Here is a 26027-nt window from a genome sequence, read left to right as displayed (position 1 = left end):
TCTCAATTAAAGTCGCCTCTTTCTAAATGACTATAGTAGGTATCAAGTTTACATAAAAATCATCCTTCACATGGATGCTTGATAACCTTTGACCCCACTTCCAATGTTAGGCTTTGCAAAACTTCTTGGAAGACCAGTTGTGGTGGCCCACACCTGCAACCCCAGCAGGAGATTGGGAGAGGGAAGCAGAAGGATCCCAAGTTCTAGGCCAGCCTCAGCTGTGAAGAAGGTTAAGGCCAGTCTAATCTATGTCAGATCCTGACTTAGAGATCCAAAATACACTCCAGAAGTTCCTGCAGAAAGGATAAGGTCATAGCTTAGTAGCAGAGCACTGGTTTAGTATGCACAAGGCCCTGAGCTTGTTTTCAACACCACAGAAAAGGGAGAGCAGAGGCCAACGGGATTTTGATTGACAGTAAAGACAGGATTTCAAAAAAGGCAAGACAAAAAGAAAAGAACACACAGCCCTAGGAGAAGCAGGAGGATTGCTTCTAGGCCTGAGCTGCGCTCTCAGAAATACCTCAAAACAAGAAATCAGCCAACAGTAAAAACCTCCTGTGTGCAGGTATAGAAAGATATGCCAAAAATATCGCTTACAACCAGGTATGGTGAGGAACGTCTTCAATCTCAGTACTGGGGAGGCAGAGGCAGGCACACCTCTGAGTCTACAGCCAGGTTTGCAAATCAAGTTTCAGGGCAGTCAAGGCTAAAACATTACAAGGGCTGACAGCTGATCGATGGAACACTGGATAAGAGTGCTTATGCATGGGACCTGGGTTCAAATCCCCAGCACCCACATAAAAGGCAGGCCTGGTTGCATATTTACTCCTGTCATTGTAGCATTGGGGAAGAAACAGATGAGCCCCAGAACCTCACTGGCCAGCCAGCAAAACCAAAAGAGCAAGGCTCTGGTACAGTGAGAGATGCTGTTTCCAGGAATAAAGCAGAGAACAAGAAAGGAAGACGCTCAGCTTTCTCCTCTGGTCTCTATATACATGCCAGCATCTGCTGTCACCTGAGTTTTTGATCTTAGCCATTCTGGCTGATGTGAAGTGGAGTCTCAGGGTTGTTTTGTTTTGTATTTCCCTGCTGAGTAAGGATGTTGAACATTTCTTTAGGTGATTCTCGGACACTTGATATTCCTCAGTTGAGAAATCTTTGTTTGGCTCTGTACCCCATTTTTAATAGGGCTATTTGGCTCTCTGGAGTCTAACTTCTTGAGTTCTTTGTATGTATTGGATATTAGCCCTTAGACTCTTCCCTACTTTTTCTTCTAATAGGTTGAGTGTATCTGGTTTTATGTGGAGGTCCTTGATCCACTTGGACTTGAGCTTTATACAAGGAGATAAGAGTGGGTCAATTTGCATTCTTCTACATGCTGACCTCCAGTTGAACCAGCACCATGTGTTAAAAATGCTGTCTTTTTTCCACTGGACGGTTTTAGCTCCTTTGTCAAAGATCAAGTGACCATAGATGTGTGGGTTCATCTCTGGGTCTTCAATTCTTTTTTTTTTTTTTAAGATTTATTTATTTATTATATGTGAGTACACTGCAGCTGTCTTCAGACACACCAGAAGAGGGCATCAGACCTCATTACAGATGGTTGTGAGCCACCATGTGGTTGCTGGGATTTGAACTCAGGAAGAGCAGTCAGTGCTCTTAACCACTGAGCCATCTCTACAGCCCCTGGGTCTTCAATTCTATTCCATTGATTTACCTGCCTGTCTTTGTACCAATACCATACAGTGATTTCCCCCAGAAGTTCTTTTATTTTTGAGAATAGTTCCACTATCCTGGGTTTTTTATTATTCCAAATGAATTTGCAAATTGCTCTTTCTAACTCAGTAAAGAATTGAGTTGGAATTTTGATGGAGATTGCGTTGAATCTATAGATTGCTTTCAGCAAGATCACCATTTTTACTATATTAATCCCTGCCGTGAGCATGGGAGGTCTTTCCCTCTTCTGAGATCTTCTTCAACATCTTTCTTCAAAGACTTGAAGTTCTTGTCATACAGATCTTTCACTTGCTTTGTCAGGGTCACACCAAGGTATTTTATGTTATTCATGACTATTGTGAACGATGTCATTTCCCTAATTTTTTACTCAGCCTGTTTATCCTTTGAATAGAGGAAGGCTACTGATTTGTTTGAATTAATTTTATATCCAGCTGAAGGTGTTTATCAGCTGTATGAGTTCTGTGGTGGAATTTTTGGGGTCACTTAACTATACTATCATCATCTGCAAATAATGATATTTTGATTTCTTCCTTTCCAATTTGTATCCCTTTGACCTCCTTTTGTTGTCTGATTACTCTGGCTAGGACTTTGAGTACTATATTGAATAGGTAGGGAGAGAGTGGGCAGCCTTGTCTAGTCCCTGGTTTTAGTGGGATTGCTTCCAGTTTCTCTCCATTTAGTTTGATGATGGCTACTGTTTTCTTTATATTGCTTTTGCTATGTTTAGGTATGGGCCTTGATTCCTATTCTTTACAGGACTTTTATCATGAAGGAGTGTTGAATTTTGTCAAATGCTTTCTCAGCATTTAATGAGATGATCGTGTGGGGTTTTTTTTTCTTTGAGTTTGTTCATATAGTGGATTACATTGATGGATTTCTGTATTTTGAAACATCCCTGCATCCCTGGGATAAAGCCTACTTGATCATGATAGATGATCGTTTTGATATGTTCTTGGATTCGGTTTGAGAGAATTTTATTGAGTATTTTGGCATCAATATTCTTAAGGGAAATTGGTCTGAAGTTCTCATTCTTTGTTGGGTCTTTGTGTGGTTTAGGTATAAGCATAATTGTGGATTTGTAGAATAAATTGGGTAGTGCTCCTTCCTTTTTTTTGTTTTGTGGAATAGTTTGGAGAGTATTGGTATGAGGACATCTATGAAGATCTGATAGAATTCTGCACTAAACCCATTTCATCCTGGGCTTTTTGGTTGGGAGACTTTTAATGACTGCTTCTATTTCTTTAGGGGTTATGGGACTGTGTAGATGGTTTATCTGATCCTGACTTAACTTTGGTACCTGGTATTTGTCTAGAAAATTGTCCATTTCCTCCAGATTTTCCAGTTTTGTTGAGTCTAGGCTTTTGTAGTAGGATCTGATGATTTTTTTGAATTTCCTCAGTTTCTGTTATATCTCCCTTTTCATTTCTGATTTTGTTAATTTGGATACGCTCTCTGTGCCCACTGGTTACTCTGGCTAAGGGTTTATCTAGTTGATTTTTCTCAAAGAACCAGATTCTGGTTTTGTTGATTCTTTGTCTCTACTTGGTTGATTTCAGCCCTGAGTTTGATTATTTTCTGCTGTCCACTCCTCTTGGGTGTATTTGCTTCTTTTTGTTCTAGAGCTTTCAGGTGTGCTGTCCAGCTGTTAGTGTATGCTCTCTCCAGTTTCTTTTTGGAAGCACTCAGAGCTATGAGTTTGCCTTTTAGCACTGCTTTCATTGTGTCCCATAAGTTGAGTATGTTGTGCCTTCATTTTCATTAAATTCTAAAATGTCTTTAATTTTTTGTTTATTTCTTCCTTGACCAAATTATCATTGAGTAGAGCATTGTTCAGCTTCCATGTATATGTGGGCTTTCTGTTGTTTTTGTTGGTTTTGAAGACCAGCCTTAGTCCATGGTGATCTGATAGGATGCATGGGATCATTTCTACCTTCTTTTATCTGTTGAGGTTTGTTTTGTGGCCGATTATATGGTTAGTTTTAGAGAAGGTACCATGAGGTGCTGAGCAGAAGGTATACTCTTTTGTTTTAGAATGAAATGTTTTATAGATGTCTGTTAAATCCATTTCTTTCATAACTTTTGTTAGTTTCACTGTGTCTCTGTTTAGTTTCTGTTTCCATGATCTGTCTATTGATGAAAGTGGGGTGTTGAAGTCTCCTACTATTATCGTGTGAGGTGCAACAAGTGCTTTGTTTCTTTTATGAATGTAGGTGCTCTTGCATTTGGAGCATTGATAAGATTGAGAGTTCATCTTGGTTCATTTTTCCTTTGACAAGTGTGAAATATGCTGCCTTATCTTTTTTGATGACTTTTGGTTGAAAGTCTATTTTATTTGATATTAGAATGACTACTCCAGCTTGTTTCTTGGGACCTTTTGCTTGGAAAAATTTTTCCACCCTTTTACTCTGAGGAAATGTGTGTCTCTGTCATAGAGGTGCATTTCCTGTATGCAGCAAAATGGTAGGTCCTGTTTATGTATCCAGTCTGTTAGTCTGTGTCTTTTTATTGGGGAATTGAGTCCCTTAATTAATTAATTAATTAATTAATTAATGTTGAGTGATGTCAGAGACCAATGATTGTTGTTTCCTATTATTTTTGTTGTTAGAGGTGGAATTATGTTTGTTTGGCTATCTTCTTTTGGGTTAGTTGAAAGAAGATTACTTTCTTGCTTTTTCTAGGGTGTAGTTTCCCTCCTCGTGTTGGAGTTTTCTATCTATTATCCTTTGCAGGGCTGGATTTGTGGAAAGATAATTGTGTAAATTTGGTTTTGTCATGGAATATCTTGTTTTTTCCTTCTATGTTAATTGAAAATTTTGCTGGATATAGTAGCCTGGCCTAGCATTTGTGTTCTCTTGGTGTCTATATAACATCTGTCCAGGATCTTCTGGCTTTCATAGTCTCTGGTGAGAAGTCTGTTGTAATTATGATAGATCTGCCTTTATATGTTACTTGACCTTTTTCCCTTACTGCTTTTAATGTTCTTTCTTTGTTCTTTGCCTTTGGTGTTTTGACTATTACGTGATGGGAGGAATTTCTTTTCTGGTCCAATCTATTTGGAGTTCTGTAGGCTTCTTTTATGCTTATGGGTATCTCTTTCTTTAGGTTAGAGAAGTTTTCTTCTATAATTTTGTTGACTATATTTACTGACCCTTTAAGTTGGGAAGCTTTCTTTTCTTCTATACCTTTTATTCTTAGATTTGATCTTCTCATTGTGTCCTGAATTTCCTGGATGTTTGGGGTTAGGAACTTTTTGTGTTTTACATTATCTTTGAAGGTTGTGTCAGTGTTTTCTTTGGTATCTTCTGCCCCTGAGATTCTCTCTTCTATCTCTTGTATTCTATTGGTGATGCTTATATCTATGACTCCTGATCTCTTTCCTAGGTTTTCTACCTCCTTGATTGTCTCCCTTTGTGATTTCTTTCTTGTTTCTATTTCCATTTTTAAATCCTGGATGGTTTTGCTCAATTCCTTCACCCGTTTGATTGGTTTCCTGTAATTCTTTTAGGGATTTTGTTTTTGTTTTTGTTTTTTCTCTTTAAGGGCTTCAGTTTGTTTACCTGTGTTGTCCTGTATTTCTTTAAGGGAGTTATTTATGTCCTTCTTAAAGACCTCTAATATCATTATGAGATATGATTTTAAATCAGAATCTTGCTTTTCTGGTATGTTGGGGTACCCAGAACTTGCTGTGGTAGGAGAACTGGGTTCTGATGATGCAAAGTTGCCTTAGTTTCTGTTGCTTAGGTTCTTGCACTTGCCTCTCACGATCTGGTTATCTCTGCTGTTAGCTGGTCTTGCTGTCTCTGACAGTGGTTTGACCCTCCTATAAGCCTGTGTGTCAACCCTCCTAGGAGACCAGCTCTCTCCCATTGGGACTTGGGTACTTAGAGCTATGGCACATGGTCAGCTCCAAGCACAGATGGAAACCAAAAGGATCCTATCCCAAACTGCTCCTAGGTGCCTGTGTCTTGAGGGCTCCAGGCTGGTCCCTCAGAGCAGAAATGGTGGTCTCACCTGTGCTCTCAGGAATGTCAGCACTCCTGGGAGTCCAGCTCTCTCCCGGCAGGATCTGGGTACAAAGAGCGCTGGCACAGGGTCAGTTCTGGGCACAGATGGAAATTGGAAGGGGACATTTATTATTTTTAATCATTTATGGATCACTTCATATCTGTAAATTCCTTACAAATAATTTTATTGCACATTTAAGTGTTTTACTTGTGGTAGATATCTATACAGAGTGGTTATAAAATAGCCTTTACTGTATAAGAATTGTTTCTAAAATATGTGCACAGATTTTTCTCATTACGTATTTTTGCCTACATACAAATTCTAATTGACTTTCTAATGTGTTAAACAGATACCAACATACAATGTGGCATCATAAAACTTAACATTAGGAGATTCAGTATCTATTACAGTCATCCCTTGGTATCCAAGGAGATGGTTTTCAGGAACCCAGGGGGTTACCAAAAGCTGTAGGTTTTCAGATCCTTTGTTTACCATCACGGGGTCTTTCTTTCTTACACAACCTCCAATGTAGTTGTCCTCACTGCATTCTAACTCCAGTGCCCTCAACTGTGTGTGTGCAGCTGTAGGCTGCGTTGGAGGAAGTCTGGCATGAAAACAGCCTACATGTGGTTTTCTAACAGTGTCCATTGGCTAGATTTGCGCCTGCTGATAGCGAGGGTACAGAGAGCTCCTGGGTCTAAATCCTTAAACTTTTCAACACACCCCCACACCTGACCTCAGCTTGCTGCCTGTGGTTCCTACCATGGCCACCATGTGGCAGCTGGAAGGAGTGGTGTGACTGCTGAAGAGTCAGGCAGGCTGTGTGGTCACAGGAAGCAAACAGGAGAGCTCATTAGTCACCTGCAGCTCCTGTATTCTCTGGTTCTGAAGGACTGATTGAAAGGCCATCACTGGGTAGGGTGTGGTTGGAGCCACCACTGCAGTGGGAGGAGAGTAATGGACATGCCCATTTCTAGAGGGCCAGAAAGGGGGAGCCGTCCCAGAGAGGGTGCAGGGAGGCTTTCATTCCCAATGTGCCTGAGCTTGCAAATGGGTGTTTGTATTAGTGTAGATCTGGATACGTACAAGGCCTCCTCCATATTACACACACACACACACACACACACACACACACACACACACACACACACACACACATATGAAGGTAATTTTAGGTGTATTTACAAAATGCTACTCAAATTTCACATGATACTTCTCTATAGTTTTATATATAAGGTATGTTTTCCTTACATTAGAGAGTCCCTGTTTTAGCAGCCATATTTACTGACCCAAGTGTGGCCCTACTTAATCTAACCCTTGAAGTAGCTACATGTGAAACGTTGATGCTAAGAAAACTGGGCGGCATTGAAAGAATATATTTGGAGGCTGCTTGTTGACCCCACCCCGTTGTCCCTGTGCTGGGTAATGGTGGAGCTTTCACTGGAACTCAATGACGTTGCCACCACACCTCCACCACCTCCACCCTTCAGTTTTCCTGTTATTCTGCTCTCCTTCCCTGGTGCAGAACCAGTGTGAAGCAGTCTGTGTCTCCACCAACAACTAGGTTGCTCAGCCTTCTCTCCCAGAGTATAGGAAAGGCGGTGGTGGCCTGCCTGAGTGATGACACAGTGGGCTGGCTCTCAAGTGCACTTTCCATGGAGCTGCTCCTGCTCCTCTCTGCTTCCAGCGGCTGGCCACCACAGTCTTGCTTGGTTCTCCAGTAGTTACCACAATCCTTCCAGCCTGCGAGTGGTGGCCATGGTGGGGTCAGGTGAGCAGCAAGCTGAGCAGGCCAGGCATGGAAATGTGCTGAGCATTTCTCCCAGGAACGCCACCGTGGACTTTTAAAGCCCTGGCATACATAGCAGCCAGTGGGAGGTCCTCATCACAGCGCCCTTACAGAGGCAGAACATGAAGACCTGTCGGTGGCTCTGTTTCCTTTATCTCCCTGTCACTTCAGTACCTGCTTATTTGACCCCACTTCTGGCTTTTGAAACTTTTTCCTGATTTCTTAGGCAAACAAAGGCATCTGCTTTTTTTTTTATAATTTGTGTTTCTTTGTTAGTATAAGTAAACACTTTTGTCATTTTATTTTGCAGTGAGTTTACTGTCTGCTCCCAATTCTTTGAATGTCTGTTTATCAGAAATGCTACAATAAATAATACTTTTCTAGGCTGGGCGATGGGTCAGCTAATAAATCACTTAACTGTGCAACTAGGTGGTCCTGAGTTTGATCACCAGAACGTGTGTTAAAACACCAGGCACACTTTTACACCTTTGTCATCACACACATGTAATCCTCACACTGAGGAAACAGGGCGATGGACCTTCAGGACTCACTGCTCAGCCAGTCTGGAGTACTTGGTTAGCGAGAGACCCTGTCTCAAGAAAACAAGATGGAGCACATCTGAGGAATGATAGCCAAGGTTGTCCTCTGACTTCCACAGCTTGTACCAACGCACCAAACTCATTTCCACCTTAGCACCATGTGAAGTTAAGTGCTAAGGAATGAAACTGTTAGACACTGTTGGTCTTTGGTGGCCACTGACCATTGAGACCCAAGATACTTTGATCCCCAAGAGTGGAGTCCCACTCTCTCAGTGCAGCCATGCTGAGCATGTGCACGAGGCAATGAAGAACAGGAAGTTTACCAAGGGCTGGAAGGTGAGCCCGCACCCCAGCTCTGTCGGCTCGATTAGAGGAAGATGCCACAGGTGAGTCAGCACTAGAGCAGGCTGGGAGGGGTTAGAGACCAGGACAGACAATGGCAGTTCTCAGAGGTGGCCAGTAGGAGTCAGGTGACACTCTTTTGAATAATTGATATAATTATGTGTCCCCTAAGGGTTGCATTAGCCCAGGGCAGCTCACTGCTGATGCAGGTGTGTGCTTACAGAGGCAGACGAGGGAAAGGGCCCTACCCAGCTGTGGGCTCCCGACAATTAAAGAATGACAAGAATAAGGAAAGTGTATGAGACACGTACTTAGTGCCTGCTGTGTACAGAGGAGGGTACTGTGCGTCATTACCAAGTAAGCAATCACCGTTGCACCAGAACTGGTCCACAAGACACCCATAGCTGTCTGTGGCACCCACATCCCCTGGGGCTGCCCCAGGCCACTCTGCAACAATCGTTAACTCCCATTCTCAGTTTCATGAGCAAATAAGTGGTCTGCGGCCTCTAACCTGTGTGTCCATCTCAAAACATTTTCAGTTTTTTTCACCCTTCCTCCATTTGTCACGATGAGAAGTTGAATCCTTGTCCTCAATGGAGAAAGATGTGGATAATTTTTTATCCAAGAACAACTAAGCCTTACTCAGGTACACATTATCTTAGCACCACCACACCATTTTATATTGGAGTTTAGAATTTTATTGTTGTTATTTGTTTGTTCATGGAACTTTTTTGTTGTTTCTGGTTTGTTCTGTTTTTTTCAGTTAGGGTTTCTATCGCTGTGAAGAGAAACCATGATCACAGCAACTCTTATAAAGGAAAACATTTAATTGGGGCGGGCTTACAGTTCAGAGGACAGTCCGTTGTTGTCATGGTGAGCATGGGAGCATATATGCTCCCATGGTGGCAGATATGGTGCTGGAGAGGTAGCTGGGAGTTCTGCATCCAGATCGGCAGGCAGCCGGAAGAGAGTAAGATACAGTGGGACTGGCTTCAATGTCCACCCCGAGTGACACACTTCTTCCAACAAGGCCACACCTACTGCAGCAAGGTCACACCTCCTAATGGTACCACTCTCTATTGGGCCTACAGGAGCCATTTTCTTTCAAGCCACCATGCCTCATGTTCAGTATGTAACCTCAAACTGTGTAAGGCTGCAGGCATAGGCCACCTCACCCAGCTCCACACCCCTGCTTGGAATCTGGATGCACAGGCCAGTTTGGGCCTGCAGCTATTGCTGCACTCTGGTCAGCTCTGAGTCCCCACTGTCACCAGGGTGCCCAACACCCTGGTCATCCTCTGACTCCTATCCTGCCTCCCTGTTGCTTTGTAGCTTCCTGAGCTCAGTGTGTTCCCAAGCTCCACAGGTTTCCCGACCACAATGGCTGGGTTCACCATCCACTCTGGCTGCTTGCTATCTCCTGAGACTTCATGCACCATGGTCCCAGCAGCCTGGGGCGGTTTTTCCCATCTGAGGGACTGGTCTTGGAAATAATGCATGTGAGCAAGTGTGTATCTTCTCACTTCTTCCTACACATGTGCACACTTGATGCATATCCAACAGATTCTTCCGTTATCTAGAGTTAAGCTGAACCAAATGTCACGTTGTTGAATCATGCCCCTTCCCTTCTCCCTGTCTCTCCCTCCTATTTCCCTGGATCCACATTCTGAACTAAAATTCATTGCACCCAACCCCCTAGTGTGTCATCACTGGCCTGGTTCCCCACCCTTCTGTACAGTCCTGTGACACAAGCCCTCTTCCCTCAGATTCCACAAGTTTTCATGAAAGGGATATTTTTGTTTTGTTGTTGTTGTGTTTTTCTCTCTTTTTTCGGTTTGGGTTGGGTTGGGTTAGGTTGGGTTTTTTTGTTTTTTGAAACAGTATAGCCCTGGCTGTCCAGGAACTCACTCTGAACCAGACTGGCCTCGAACTCAGATCCACCTGCCTCTGCCTCCTGAGTATTGAGATTAGAGGCATGCACTACCACCACCTGGCTGATGGTTGGATTTTTAATGTTTCACTCCTCACCTCTGCCATACTGCAGCTGTTTGGTAATCACTGTGAGTTGGTGATAAGGGAGAAGAAGCAGAAAGTGTAGACATTCAGGTCTCTTTCGTCATCGTTGCCTTAGCCCAATAAGATGCCTGTCTTATTCTCTGTGCCAGTCCAGTCAGGTCTGCCTTCGTGTCACAGCCGCCCTGAAATAACAGCAGGATTTGCTATAGACAGCCACAGGGTGGATTGACAAGGCTTTGCGGCTATGCCGTATCTGTTGCAGCTACGCATCTCTCTAACAGCTAAGCACAATCCACGATTTCACTGTGACAATACTCAGAGAAGGCTGGGAGCCTCTCCACACACCCCAGTCAAGTGCACACAGATCGGTGCCAGCCTTGGCTGTAAAGTTCTCCTCATTACCTCATTGCATCTACTCAGGCCTTATAATTGCACTCAAGAAGCCTTTAAGCCAACACTCTTGGAAGTTTGTAGATACTGCCGAGGCGTGGCCTCACCTGCCTCCCAGTCTGCCTCCCTGTCTCACCCTACCTCAGCCTCACCTTTGCAGCCCACCCTCAGGAGCCTTTGTGCCCTCACCCTCACTCACCCCATCCCCTTACTCCCACCACTCTCCACAGCTTTGCGTGTGTCTTCCTCTGGAGTCCCTACCTCTCCTGCTCACTAGGATGCTCTTACCTGCCTACAAGACAGGTCACTTCCTGAGGGAAGACTGCCCAACTGCTTACATCAAGTGCCACTAGTAGGCAGGGCCAGTATGCCTGAGCCGGAGCATAGGAAGGGAGCACTGGGGTCTTCTCCAACACAGACCAGAGCTGGCTCCTGCTTGACAGCTCATTCCCCCTCTTACTCTCTCCTGTTTGTAATTCAGAGCAAGTATACATCGGCTCTTGTTGCATGGTGTGAGCATTGCCGAGTTTGGAGAGAGCATTTGGGTAAATTATTGTAACTAATCTAAAGATATCTCTGAGCTATGAGTCAGAGCAGAAGTCCCACATAGAAACTGGTGATGGGGTTTAGATAGGACAGAGAAATACAGCACCAGGTTCATCCAAGCAGCTGACTGCTGCTTCTCAGACTGAAGGACTGTGTGTGACCTGCTCTGAGGAAAGCCATAGACTCCTCCCAGTGTCTAGAATCCTGGCTGAACAGTGTCCTTCTCACCAGAAAGAGGCAAAGCTCCAGGGTGTTCTGATCCTCCAGCTAGCACTTGGAGTTTCCTGGATGTTTGGGCCAGAACAGTCTGTCACCTCTGCTGTCGCAAAAAGGAGGAATTGAAGCTGAGAAAGCTTAGTTGGTGTGCACACTGTCATCCAAAATGGAAGGAAAGGGCTCCCAGCGGGTGGGGCTGGCTAGAGTGCTGCCAGACACTCAGGGTATTTCCCTGTATGCTGTTATCAACCACTACCTCTCAGCATCTTCGTCAGAACAGCCGTGGCCGCTTGCAAGCAGCCTCTTAATATCAGGGAGGTGGTAGAGCACACAGACTGTTGAAGGTTTACTGAAAGGAGCGCCCCATCTGTGCAGCTGTGGAGAAGTTGTCACCCATGCCAGGGTGGGGTGTTCTGATGGTGTGACTGCTTTGAGGTTCCCTGAGCCCCCCGATGCTCTCTAAGGAAAACAGTAAACTCATGGGCTCCCCAGGTTGGACTTTGTCATGGTGACTATAAAGAGGGGTACTGTGTCGGTCTCCCCATGGAAAGACTCCATAACAGCCTCTCAGTTAATACTTCATCCATGAGGCACACTCCATGGCCTCGGCTTGTAATTCACACCAACCCTGAACCTGAGAGGTTAAATGCATGCTTTAGCCTTCAGCAGTGAGGCCTCTGTCTCAGCCCCCTGCCTCAGCTACCTCGTGAAGCTGGAGCATGCACATTACTAGGAATCCCAGGTGAAAACTGAGACCTACTGTCCATGCAGGCGCTTCCCATGAGCACGGCCTGATGTTCTGCTTCCTCACTGGTTTTGGGTACCAGAAGAGGGTTAGGTACACAAGTTCATGCATAGAAAAAATGTACGCTAGACTCAAATGTCTTTAAAAGCAGGTCAAATCACTCCTACTTCGAATTCCTCAGAGACTTCCTATAGCCCGTTAGATTAGGCCCAGAAGGCCTTTCCATGCTCACTTGCCTGTCCCTGCTGGCCTGACTCTTCTTCCTCAAGCAGCCCTTTCTGGTGGAACCCACACATGGTTTCTGGTGCTTGCTGTGCCTAAAGGCTTCCCTCCCTTTTCTTTCCCTGCCTGATCCCTAAGTGTCCTGTCCCTTCCCTCCTTGTCCTTCCTCTTCTCTGCATCACATCTGAGGTTCAGTCTGGCCACCCAGCTGTGCACACCCACCTCACCCGCACACTAAACTTCTTGTTGGAGAGCCACTCACCATGCACATGGTCATTCCATCCATCCCCGAAAGGCACTGAATGCCTGTCCTTGTGAGGTCCTAGCAGTAAGGAGGTCACACACCACTTTGTCCATTGCAGCTGTTGCAGCCTGTTTGCTGACTGACTCAGGCGGCCTCAGACACAGTATAGTTCCAGTTGTGTTGAGAAACCATGTTTGAGGATCTTTTAGTTCCTACAAAGGTTGAAGCACTGATGTCCTGCAGTTCTCCTTCATGATTCCTTTGTTACTGTACAGGAAGGAGCCCGAGCAAACGAGTCATTTGCCCTTGTTACCAGCCTTTGCATGCCTCAGGTTTTGACTGGATGTAGCATGAAGGAAATGTGCTATGTGTTGGTGGGCAGTCCTGCCTTCGCCTAGTTCACTGACTCTTCATGGGCTGCTCCTACAGACACATTAGCACAACATTGAACTGATTATGCATTGACAGAAATCATAGTCTAGCCCTTTCTGGTACAGAGGAAGTCGGTCTTATTAGGGGTTCGGGAGCTGTCCAGTAGGACCTCCCCATGTTGTAGGTATCATTCACTTCTAATGTTGGGGTCTGAATGTCCTGACACACCTGTTCCTTGAACTTTTACTGCCAAGTCACAGTGGCCATGTTGTCAAGTAAAAACTAGCCTCTGTGCCAGCCAGTCAGATGCCCTCGCCCTGTTAGCTAAGATCTGGATGGTGCTACTCCCACAAAGCAAAGTGTGTGTGCAGCTAACACTGCCTGCTCCTATTCTTACAGAGCTGCAGGAACTGGAGGGCGGCAGTCGACCTGTGTGGACGCCTGCTCACAGCCCACGGACAAGGCTATGGCAAGAGTGGGCTGCCTACCAACCACACCACAGACTCCTTGCAGGTGAGCACTCCTGTTGTGTTGTTACCTGGTTCATCACCACTTGGGGACATATAGGGACTGTGGCCTTTTATGTAAGGTGACTTGAACAAGGATTTCCACTGGTGCTTCCCAAATTAACCTCCTGTTTAGTCCTTCCTGAAAGACTTGAGAATCTGTCTCCAGCAAGCGTAGAGCTCACCTGTTCTAAAACGAGGCATGTGGAAAGAGAGATGTGCATGGAAGGCACCTCCTCTAATGAGGAACAGCCTTGGGAATCCTTCAGGACTCACCCTTCCCTGTGGAGTTTTTAAGTTCAATTCTAATGTCCCCAGGAGTCCCAGAATGGTCCATGCCCCCAACACTCTGCACCACTGAGAAGCGCTTCCAGAGGCCTATCTGTGGAGCAGCCTATGGTGGACTCCTTGATCTCAGGTGCCTTCCTACCAAGGGCTTACACACTTGGAGAGCAGGGGTACTGTGAGCCCCACTGTCCTCGTGCCTTCTGCCTCTACGTCTAGAGCCATACTCATGGGAATGGTGCCTAGCACCCTTTCATGCCTGTGCTCTCATTTGTAAAGTCATGACCAATGTGCTCTTCTCAGATAAGAGTCCTCTCACTGTCCTGACCATGACAGCTTCCTCCCACACCATGCTCAGGGACTCTCCCCATCTGTGGGTCAGCATTCTCAGGAAGGCAGGAGGAGGGGGTCAGGGTAAAGCCCATTGCCCACTGACCCTGGCAGTGCTTCCTGGAGGCCTCATTTTCCTTGTCTTGGGTGTTTTGTTTTGACATACAACAAAAATTTTTGGCATGCACATCCATTGTGGGATGAGCAGAGCATTCTAACATGGATGTCATCTCATACTCAATGTATGATGCTTGCACAAGTGAGATCCTGCAGTGTTTGCCTCTTTGTGCCTCCAGTATCTCACTTGGCATAATGTCCCCCAGGTGGTCTCACAACAGGATTTTCTGTTCTTAGTGTGACAAGTGTTCCACCAAAGCCCATACACTGTGTTTGCCTCACACACCAGTAAGCACCTCCCTGTCCTGTCAGTAAGAGAAGACCAGCCTTCAGTTAGGACGTCATTCTAACCTGAGCCCTGTCTCTGCTAGGCCTTCAGCAGTATAGCCTTAGGCGCTCACCTTGCTCACATCTCACAGACAACCCTCCAAGCCTGTGTTTGAACCCTTCCCAAGCTTGCAGGTCCTCCCACAGTCAGCCCTTCCATTCTGAAGGGCCGTCCTCACACAGCCTGAGTACCCCACCTGGCCCTGCTCTCTGCTGTCCACACTGGTCCCTGCAGTGAGAGGGAATGTGTCCTCTTCATTAGCTGATGTGCTGCTTAGGCACATACCTTGTGTTATTGGATTAGGTTCAGTTAATGAAATTCTTCACACTGCTGCTGTGGAACTCGGCAGTGTTTGTAAATGTGGAACTGTGTAAACTTGGGAGGGCAGCAGTAATCGTAGCCCTGAGCCCTGGCTTTCCCGTATTAGAGGTAGAGCCCACACAAGGCCACTAGGACAAGTCGGGCTAACATGGGGTGTCCAATCCTGCATTTCAGCTCTGGTTTGTGAGGCTGGCGCTGCTGGTGAAGTTGGGCCTTTTCCAGAATGCCGAGATGGAATTTGAACCCTTTGGAAATCTGGATCAGCCAGACCTCTATTATGAATACTACCCACACGTGTACCCAGGACGCAGGGGTAAGGCAGTGCTGCTTCACGCCAATAATTGTGTGTGTTCTACTCTGCTTTTCTGTGGTTTACACAAACTTCGAAACACTGGCCTTTCTTTACCTACCAAAAATCAGTGGCCGAGCACAAAGCCTAAAGCTACGAACATTCATGCAGTTTTGTGAACATGCTCACTTGGAAGTACCTGGTGTTTTCTGGGTCTCTTAGAGGCTGGCCAGCACCTGCCAGAACCTGTTACCCAGTGTTCTTCAAGTGAACACTGCCATCACGCCACGGCCTAGCTAAAGTGTATGTCGCTGAAATGTCTATGTTGGCAGCTGCTGGGAGTCTCTTCTTAATTTGTTTTAAAATTGTGGTTATAGCAACAGAGAGCATCACAGTCTCTGCCACTGTTTGGAAACACAAGGCCATAGCATGAACTGTTGTAGGACAGGGCAAAATCAAAGCTCAAGAAAAGGCGATGAAAACCGTAGAGCCTTTTGTCTAAGCGCAGTGGTTTGGATGAGAAGGCTTAGTCCCCGTTTGGTGGGGCTGACTGGGAAGAGGTAAGGGGTATGGCCTTGTTGGAGAAGGTGTGTCACTGGAAGTGGGCTTCTAGGTTTCAAAAGCCTCAATGCCTCTCAGCACTTGCTCTGCCTTGTGGTTGTGGATCAGGATATGAGCTCTTTGCTGTTCCTTTGCTCCACCATCATGGACTCTAACCCTCTGAAACCGTAAGCCAAATTAAGTTAACCCCTTTCTTTTGTAAGTTGCTTTGGTCGTGGTGCTTTATCACAGCAATAGAGAGCTAAACACAGGTGGGGGGCCTTATGGAGACATCAACTCTGTGTCACATGAGAAAGCTGTCTTAGAAGGACATCCCCTGAGCAGCTTGGAACTGGCTGCCGGGAGCTGGACCCTTTATTTGTACATACCTGACCAAGGCTGACTTCCAATGGTAGCCAGTTCCCTGGGCAAGCTCACTGGTGTCTGTGTGCTCCAACACCCTCATTAGCCAACCAGGGTGGGAAATCCTCACCTGGTGTGTAGAGACTTTGACATTTGTGTAAGTGGCTTTACTGCAGCTAGCACAGCAGGTAGTAAATCTTCCATTCTACGCTATTTTGAGTTCATTAGTGACGTATGCTATGTTCCTGAAAATTTGTGGCCAGCATCTGTTGTCCTTAGAAGCTCTACATAAAGAGGCCCTGGGTGTCAGGAAATGCAGCTTGAGGTGTGAGAAAGAACCAAGGATGTAAAGACCAGACTGGTGACAAGTGACAGAACCTTACATTCATGTCTGCATTCTAGTTGTTATCAAATACACTAAGAAAGTGTTTCACTACTCTGAGTTGTTCTTAAGCTCAGATCCCGAGGCTTGAGAGGGATGTGAGATGAATGGAAAAGGTGGCTCTGGGTTTGCTTGTTCTGTCCCCTTGACTTCACAAATAGCCGGGAGGAGCTCATCCTTCCTAACCCAAGACAGGCTCCTAACCATGTGGTTCACGGTGAGTGTTGAGCTTCATCTGCACTGGTAGTATTTTTTCTGACGAGAGGAATCAGCTTATCAGGAAAATACCTAAAATAGAGCATAAATCCAAGCCCTTATTCAGAAATAGGCTTACGAGTCAGAGGAGGTGAACCAGCATGCCAGACAGACTTCATATCAGATAGACTGGCCTCAGAGGTAGGGACTCTCCAGTCCTTAATGGGTAACTGTTCATTCAGCCAGGGCCATTCGAGCCCTGTTAGCCTCTGCACAAGCAGCGCAGCCAGGAGAAGAACCACAGCCTGGCTCTTCAAGGTGGCATCTAGAAGCCATGTCCCTCCCTCACCCTATCAGCAGCTGAAGGAGATAGGACAGATGCTCCCCTATATGAGACTATCCTGGAACACCACACACTGATGTCCCACCCCTACACTGCAGCTAGAGAGTTACCTGCTGTGTCCTGAGCGCCATCAGAGCTGTTAGTTTGCTTTCTCTGTGACTACATCACCCATGTCTTCCCTATGTCATCCATAGGTCTGCACCACTTGAGGGTCTCTCCATGTAAGGCGGAGAGCACTGGAGACGTCATCAATAGTAGAACATGTGAGGTCCTGGGTAGTAAGCGCTGGAGGTTAGACTTCAGTGCCTCAGCATATGTGACATCTTGCATTTAATCACTAGTAATGCTATTTTTTTCACCATATGTATCAGTTAATTTTCTGTCACTTTGACAAAACACTGCAACTAAAGCAACTTATAAAGAGTTTGGGCATAAGGTTCCAGAGGGTTAGTTGATGATGGCATAGTGAGAGCACCAAAGTAGGCAACTGGAACAGCCACTGAGAACTCACATCTTGATCCACAGCCCAAAGCATAGAGGGCTTTTGAAACGTCAAAGCCCATCCCTAGTGATACATCTCCTCCAATAAGGTCACACCTCTTAATCCTTCCCAAACAGTTCCACCAACTTGGGACCAAACATTCAAACATATGAGACTTGAGGCCATTCTCATTCAAACCAGCACACCGTACTTCACTAATTACTGTGTTAAAATCCCTGAGAAGTTAACTTAAGGAAGGACAGGTTATTTTGATTCACGGTATCAGAAGGGACACCGTCCATCACGGATGGGAAGTATGGTGGTGAGGAGGGTGAGGCAGCTGGTCACAGCTCATCCGCAGTTGCATGCAAAGAGAGGAACAGATTGCTGGTGCTCCACTCAGTCTCTGAATTCATTCCTGAACGCCAGCCCATAGGTAGGTCCTCCTGTGTCAGTTAAGCATTTCTGAGATATCTTTACAAACAGGCCCAGAGGTGTATCTCCTAGATGATTCCAAATCCAGTCAAGTGGTTAATGAAGAGTAATGACCCCTGTCATATGCAGAGAGGTCTGACAGGTTAAAGGCTTCACTATGTAAGGGGACTGGGAAGACAAGTTCTAGCTAGTCTCTTTTGCTTGATTGCTGAGATATCAGGAGACAACTGATTGTTCTCATGAAGAATAGCTATTCTCTTAAAGCATAAGAAACATTTCCTTGGTCCATCTCTGCCACTCTCTGCCTTAGCCTCAAGGTTCGCATCTAGTTTCAATGAGGCTTTGTCTGTGACCAAACAAAGCATAGAATGCAAACCACAGAGGCTCATTCCTCACGGGCACCAGGCTACCAATGAGCACATAGCTGCACAAAGGGTGTGCACTCTGGGCTCTTCCTGGTGACATTCATGAGAAATGTGGATGCAAAATTACTATTTCATACCAGTGGCTTCTGAGCACTTGGCAGCTGTTGGGGACAGTCTAAAAATGAGCCGTTTCCTGTGGGAGTGATCGAAAGCTCAGCTCCCCTAGGGTTTTGGCCACCACTGTCCTGCTGCTCGGTGTCATCAGGTCTCCTAGTCAGTAACGCAGAGGCCTCTGCACCAGAGGAGAAGCTTCCTTGGAAAATAGGCGCAGAGGGACCTATTGTCACTGTACAGTCTGAGGCCTTATCTCCCTAGCGGACACACAGCATGCAGATGTGCAGCTGCCTGAATATCAGGCAGGTGTGCAGCTGCCTGAAGATCAGGCAGATGTGCAGCCTGTAGAGCATGCAGATGTGCAGCTGCCTGAAGATCAGGCAGATGTGCAGCCTGTAGAGCATGCAGATCTGCAGCCTGAAGAGCATGCAGATCTGCAGCCTGTAGAGCATGTACATGCAAGTGTGCAGCCTATATTCTACTTCTGTCTGAAATTAATGGCACCTGGATGTGGATGAAGAGAAGACAGGAGCTGTGCATCATTAAGCAGCTAATTCGAATAATGAAATGGGCATATATCATGCATGCTCAAGTGTTAGCATGCATTCACAGTGATAGGCTGGATGCTGGCTAATGCTGCTTATCATTCTATGGCATTACAAGCATAAATGTAAGGATTTGATTCATTCATTTCATTTTAGCTCACAATATATAAGCAAAGCAAACCATTAAAATATGCATTTAAAAGGAGGTTATAGTAATACAGACAAATAAATAACTTTTATGAACAAGCTTTAATATATTTCATTTAAGATTGGGTATAATTTGTAGCAGTTCATGATATTCATAACAAGACTTGAACTGTGTATGGAGGTAATGAGGTTGAGGGTGTTTTTTGTTTGTTTGTTTGTTTGTCTTTCATTCATAAAAGGAACAGTGCTGTGTTTGATAAATTTCTAGGATGTTTAAGCAGTTTCTATCCAATGTTCAATTGCTCTGCAAGCACAGTTAGGGTCGTCTACTGACCCTCAGCCCTACCTGGTCCTCTGTGCAGAGTCCTCTTGCTCATGGGAGCAGCAAGAAGGACAGGCAAACAGCCCCAAGTATTCACATTGTCCCACCTTCTGTTCTTTGCCCTCTGCCCTTTGCCCTCTGCCTTCTGAGCCTGCTCTCCCATCACACTCATTGCCCTTTCCCTGCTAAGGCTGCAGGTCCCTCCCCTGCACTGAGGACCCATGAATTCAGCTCCTGCCCCCTCCTAAAACCCATTCCAACCAGGAGCTCCTGTACTTCCAGATCCAAGTGTTACATGTTAACAAGTATTCAGTGAACATACTTGCTGTCTGTGTCAGGAGTTTGTCTCCTTGGTTTGGGAAAACCACTTTCCCTGGGTTGCTTAAGTTCCTTCCCAGGAGGAGATGTAACTATGTGTCCCTCCTCCTAAGGTCCCAAGGACACACCACAGTTCTCCCTGGGGAACCAGTGAGTTTACTGCAGTTCTCAGAGCATAGGTGAGGGTTACTTACAAGGGCACAGATGCTCCCCTGCCCAACAGGCTGCACAGAAAGCCTTTCCTCAGCCGGGAGTTTATTTAACGGGTGGTGGGGAGTGATTGTCTGGATATTCAGGAAGGGTCTCCTGACCTCACCCTTCATGGTGGGATGTAAACAGTCAACAAGTCCAACAGGACGATCCTTCTGAAACTCTCCCAAGATGGCGATAAGGGCATAGCCACAGCATAGCCCTGCCTCAAGCGCAGTTCAGCCTTTCAGTGTGGGTTCCTACCAAGGCTGGTGTCGGCATCGTTGCACGTTTCTCTGAGTGAACATCCATGGTATTCTCCAAAGTCTGAGTTAAAAGTGGTTTTACTAAAGCCTGTTATGCCAGAGTTCTCAGTTTAGTCAGAAGCCAGATTGCTGTCAAAACAGCCCTGTGCCCTCCTTTCCCTCCCAGCAGCAATATGTGGTTTTCTTTCCTTACTCGAGTCAGCAGCCTCTGGGCCTGCAGCCCCCGTTAGTCTTACTCTCTCCTTCTGTCTCCTGCTCTGCGGGCTTCCTCCCCGGGCTCACTCTCACACAGGCTTGTTCTTTCCGTGTGATGGGCATTTAATCCTCTGTTAGTAATTTAAAGGTAGCCTCTCCCATTCGAGGAAGGAGAATTCCTAAGCCTGAAGAAGCTCTCTGATTTCAGAGGCCCAACCTAGCCGTTTTATTTGGTAGCAACTCCTGGTAACCTCATGTACACTCTACCCAAATCATAACCACAGACAAACTGGCTCATTGTTGGGATCAGACTAGGAATTGAGTCACATGGAGACATGTACCAGAGAACTTTCTGGAATATGTTCTTAACTAAGCCACAGCACCCTGCTGCCCTGGCTGTCAACCAGACAGTGACATACATAGCTCTAAGTACATGAATAGTATTCCCTAACAGCTACAGACAGCTGTTGACAGCTGCCCAGGTGCCCTGTTCTCTGTGGAGCTCTGCTGTTCTCCCTCCCTCAGGTCCACTTACCACTTTTTCCTTCTCCAACAAAAGGAAGCAGGAAGTACAATTAGCTTGGCACATGTTCCCATGGAATCTTCTGCTTCAGAATGTTGTGAGCCCAGAGTCAGACAACTCTGTGACCCCAGATATGTCTCAGCCATCCATTGCTGCTTCTGTACTCCCAGGGGTGTCCTACCCACCCCAAGAGACATCTGTCACCCCACGCCCAGCTTGGAAGGATGAAACAACGGGGTCAAGTTATATACTGGACAGTAGGGATTAGTTTAATTTTGTCCATTTGTCTGTAATGTTCAGGACAGAACAACTGCTCATAGGGACTTAAGCTCCTTTCCAACCCCGTTCTCTGTGGCTTTTAAGAACCTTCCTGGTACCTTCTGGCGACCTTCTGGGTTTTAGTTCTTTTAATTAACTTGGTTTTTGTTTTGTGATACACTAAAGCAGGCTGTTTCTTCAAACACAGGGTTTGTGTTCAGGTGTTGACAGGAGCTGTGTCCCTAGATAATATCAGTAGCTTGCTCACTGCATTCTTGAATTAACACTGCGTGCTGGTGTGGTGTAGTGTATGTGGCACAGTTGTAACTGATGACCTGCCACTGGCTCGTGATTAACAGTCAGTCACGATCTCCGGTGAGCTCACCCTGCTGTGTGCATTTGCTGTGTTCTGTCTTCCAAGCAGATGCCTGTACACCACCACTTCCAGCCAGTTCAGGACCCTCCATGGGAAGGAAAGACTCGCCACGGCTTGAGTTTGGGGTTTCATGGCACTGCTTATGTTTGCACAGTCCCTTCCCTTTCAGTGCTTGGGAGGATGAGGTAAAAGAGCTCACACTGGAAAGAATCCACGTTTTTGATTATCCTCAGTGCACCCTGCCAATAGCACCCCTGACAGGCTGTGGTCTGTGTGTTTGGTTAGGGTTGCAGTAGCTGCAGTGTTGCTGTGGAAACTCACTTCCGAACTTAGTCCTGAGGACGGACCACCCTCACATCATCGAGCCAGATGTACAGACTCTTGAATTAACTGAGTGCTAAGTTTCTGTCCTCCCTGCAGCCATCTGCTCCTTGAAATTCTCACCCAGTCTTCAGTCTTCCTCTGCTCCCTCCAGTGTCTGCAGCTCACAGGTCTCCTTCTCAAGCTAAATTCTGAATCTCTTTTATATCCACGCAAAACCTGACATGGCTGCTCAGTTAAATGTGCAGCATAATACTGCAAACATCTGGAACTTCATTCTTTACTGCGAAATCAGTTCACCTCCCACAGCTAGCGTGTTACACTGGCATTAGATTTAGATTTGCAGTTCACGTTACTCTGCCTGAACTCCTGAGCACCCAGAAGGATGTCCTCCTCCTGCTTCCTGCAGCTAGAGGAGGAAGGATGCACTCTTCTGTTTCCCCAGCCCTTGCTACAGTTGAGAAGCCAGCTGGAGCGCTGCCTGGGCTGGGCGACCTAGTCCATGTTTTTTTATCACCCTACCTCCATCTAAAAACCTTGATCAAGTTGACCACTTAAATACTGAATATTTGATCTAGGGTATTTTTGTTTGTGTATGAGTTAGGCGGAAGATGTCTTCATAGGGTTGAGAGTAGCGTGTGTCCTTGAACACTCACACCCAGCAGTGTCTCAGCAGTGTCTCATCTCAAGGAGACAGATGGAATGATCAATGTCCCCATCAGCTCCCTGTGGTGATGGTGAGGAGGATACCAGGAGAGGGTGTCCAGGGTCAAGTGATGGACCACTGAGTCTAGTCAAGTGTCGCAGTTACGAGAATGAAAGAGGAAGACGGAGACCAACCTCTGGGCCTGTGCCTTAGGGAAGAAGCTACAGTGGGACTTTCCCCACATGTTCTCTGTTGCCAGTGGCAACCATACACATAGCATTGAGTACATGGCCCCAAGTCCAGCTGTGCCTCTGCCTCACGCTGCCAGGAGCTGCCTCCCTCTGAGAACAGCAGTGACCTGTGGAGGTCACGCCGAGGTGGCTCTCTGCTTTCATTTTTCAGTGCACACATCACGGCCTGGCAGATTTCTAGCACATTCCTCTCTGCCTTTCCACAATGGTGGTGTAGATCTTCAGCACTGCAGGGAACTGTCCAAAATACATTGTGAAGTGGTATTTTTATTTAATGTTTTCTTCTTTCTTTTTCCACCACCACCACCCCAGCCTCATTTAATATTTTCTAAACAATTAATGAGAATACTTCTATAGTAGTCATGTCAACCTAGATTTAGACAGGTCCCGACCATATATGGGAGTCACATACACACACAGGCTGACTAGGAAACGTGTCTTCTTACAGATTTTGACTGGCCATGCTTTGTTGTACCGGTTAGCCAAACTGCACATGAAGAACACAAAACTCCCAGCAGCTCAGGCAGGCATGCTCATCCATACTTGGGGAGTATGGTGGTTTGATCTGGGCATTTGAACGCCTGGTGCTCAGGTAGTGGTGCTGCTAGGGGGTGTGGCCTTTTTGAGGGAACTGTGCCACACTTGAAGAGACAGAAGGCTATGTCTGTCTCATGCTATGACCAGGGCCTGGCCTCTACTTAGCTCTTACAACTTCCCACGTAACTTGTAAGTTAAATCCATGTGCATAGCATGGTAGTCCCCCAGCTGTTCTTGTCCTAACTCTGTTCTAGAACCTCCTGTTCTCCTGGTTAGTTCCCATCAGTTTCTTCTTTCACATGCAGCCACATGCCATTCTCCTGATTGGCAACCCTGAAGACTCTAACCTGGAGAGCCCTCCTCTGTGCAAGCAAACCCATGAGCTTTCCTGCTCCAGCTCCTCCAGCCAAGCTGGCAGGAGCCCAAGATGGAGAGATGGCCTTGCTGAGATGTCTGGCCCCTCTCTGGCATCCTCAGGAACACCTCTTAAACCCTGTACTCTGAGCCCAGGACACAGAGGTCCTCTCACTGAGCTACCTGCCCCTCTCTGGCATCGGCAGGAGCACCTCCAGAGCCAGTTGCTTTCTTTGCAGTCTTCCCTTCTGGGAGACACAAGCTGACCCACTGTCTTGGTCAATGTTTGATACCATGACCAAGGCAACTCTTATAAAAGCACTCAATTGGGGGCTGGCTTACAGTTCCAGAGGGTTAATTCATTCTCATGGAGAGGACCATGGCCATGTGGGAAGACTGAGAACCTCATCCTGATTCGGGGGAGGGGGAGATGGGCCTGACTGAGCTCTTGAAACATCAAAGTCCACCCTTCCTCCAACAAGGCCACATGCCCTCATCCTTGTAATCCTTTAAAGTCACTCCCTGGTGACTAACATTCAAATGTAGGAGCCTGTGGGGGACATTCTCACTCAGACCACCACATTCACTCTCTGCTCACACTCAGTCTAGCCTGCTGCTGTAAAGAACTCTGTTGCAGCTTTCGTTGGGGTCAGATATGCTATGAGTTCACCCCTGAGAACCTCTGTGGTTGCTGCAGAGCTGTGGCAATAGTGGTGACATCTGCCTCCTCTGGTAGCTGGCTGGACATGTAAGGTGTGGGTTAGCAGAGAGAACTAGCTCGTGTTCTACAGCTAACCAAACGGCAAAGGTTTCTTCTGTTCTTGCTTCCGCTATAACACCTGCGTGCTGGCTAGCGGTTCCTCAGATATACAACCTAGAAATGATCCTACCAGGCCAGCCTGTGAGCAAGTCTGTGAAGCACTTTCTGGATTGATACTTGATTTGGGAGGACCCAGGTTGTTGGGGCCTGTGCCACCCCTGGGCAGGTGGTCCTGGATGATGTAAGAAGCAAGCCAGTAAGTAGCACTCGTCCATGGCCTCTGCATCAGTGCCTGCCTCCAAGTTCCTGCTTGAGTTCCTGTTCTGACTTCCCTGGATGATGGGCTGTGAGCTATAAGGTGTAATAAGCTTTTTCCCTAGTTTTTGGTCATGGTGTTTCATCACAGCCATAGAAACCATAACTAAGACACCCTGTATGCCTCCTTCCTCTACACAGTCAGAAAACACACACATCTACTGCAAGCTCATTAACTCTGGTTTCTACTCTAGGCTCCATGGTCCCCTTTTCGATGCGTATTCTGCATGCAGAACTGCAGCAGTATCTGGGGAACCCACAGGAGTCCCTGGACCGATTACACAGGGTCAAGACCGTCTGCAGCAAGGTAACTGTCATGGTATTCAGTCCTCTTCCTCTCAGCATTCACACTGTCCCCCAGGGAGAGTGTCTCACTTCCTCACACACAAGGTTCTGAAGCAGTGTCACCATGGTATTCACACCAAGGTTTTGTTTTTTTTTTTCCAAAGGCTAGAGACTGGTTTGGGGCAGAGCATCTGTAAGCCAGTTTGCCCAGATGAACCTTTCCTATCTGGAAGACTCACAGGGTGGGCAGGCTGTGTGTGTTCCACATGCCTGGCTCAGATCAGGATGCTTTTGCAGCATCCTCTTATACCACGACATCACTTACTTTTCATCGAGGAGTTCAATGTTGGCTTTGTTCATTGCCTTTGAATCATTTGGTGACTCCTTGTGTCTGGTTTAAACGGAATCGTGTGCGCCATGCTGCCATGACACTGAAGTCCTTGTCTGTCACTGTCTGCAGATGCCTGTCTTCTGCCTTCTACGCCTCCCTTCCTGGCTCTGCAGGCTGTCTGTTCCCCGGGTCTCACCAGAGTCTTGTAAACTGATTGGGAAAGAACCCACACAGCAGAGACACTTCTAAATAGGTGTAACCCAGAAACAGTCAGCTACAGTCAGCTTGAGGTTAATTTCGTCTGCCGATGCAGATGAACCGCCCCTACTCTGCAGTCCCAGGTAGATTTGGCTTTGGGGTGCCAGGTAGAGAGGTTTCCTTAGAGCCTCTGCTGCACCATGAGGCTCTGTCTCATGCACTCAGAAAAAGAGGTGCGTGGGCTGTGAATGTGGCCCGCTTCTCTGCTGATGGCTGACAAGACAGCGTGAGAGCTCTGTTCCAGGGAGGGTTGGTGTCTTTGCTAAAAGGGGT

The 26027-nt window shown here is 46.5% G+C and overlaps 1 protein-coding gene across 2 annotated transcripts in view; it reads left to right on the top strand.

Moving 5' to 3' along the window:
- Positions 1 to 26027, top strand: part of Trappc12 (trafficking protein particle complex 12) — a 65285-nt gene that overhangs the window by 19002 nt on the left and 20256 nt on the right. For both annotated transcript variants that reach the window (XM_032907563.1, XM_032907564.1), the window contains exons 4-6: positions 13563 to 13676; positions 15225 to 15363; positions 25075 to 25187. In XM_032907563.1, coding sequence (XP_032763454.1) covers positions 13563 to 13676; positions 15225 to 15363; positions 25075 to 25187 — 366 coding nt within the window. The remainder of the gene's footprint in view (positions 1 to 13562; positions 13677 to 15224; positions 15364 to 25074; positions 25188 to 26027) is intronic.

The sequence above is a fragment of the Rattus rattus genome, chromosome 7 (assembly GCF_011064425.1).
Source record: "Rattus rattus isolate New Zealand chromosome 7, Rrattus_CSIRO_v1, whole genome shotgun sequence".
In the NCBI taxonomy this organism is placed as follows: Eukaryota; Metazoa; Chordata; class Mammalia; order Rodentia; family Muridae; genus Rattus; species Rattus rattus.
This window is presented reverse-complemented; position numbering and strand designations above follow the sequence as displayed.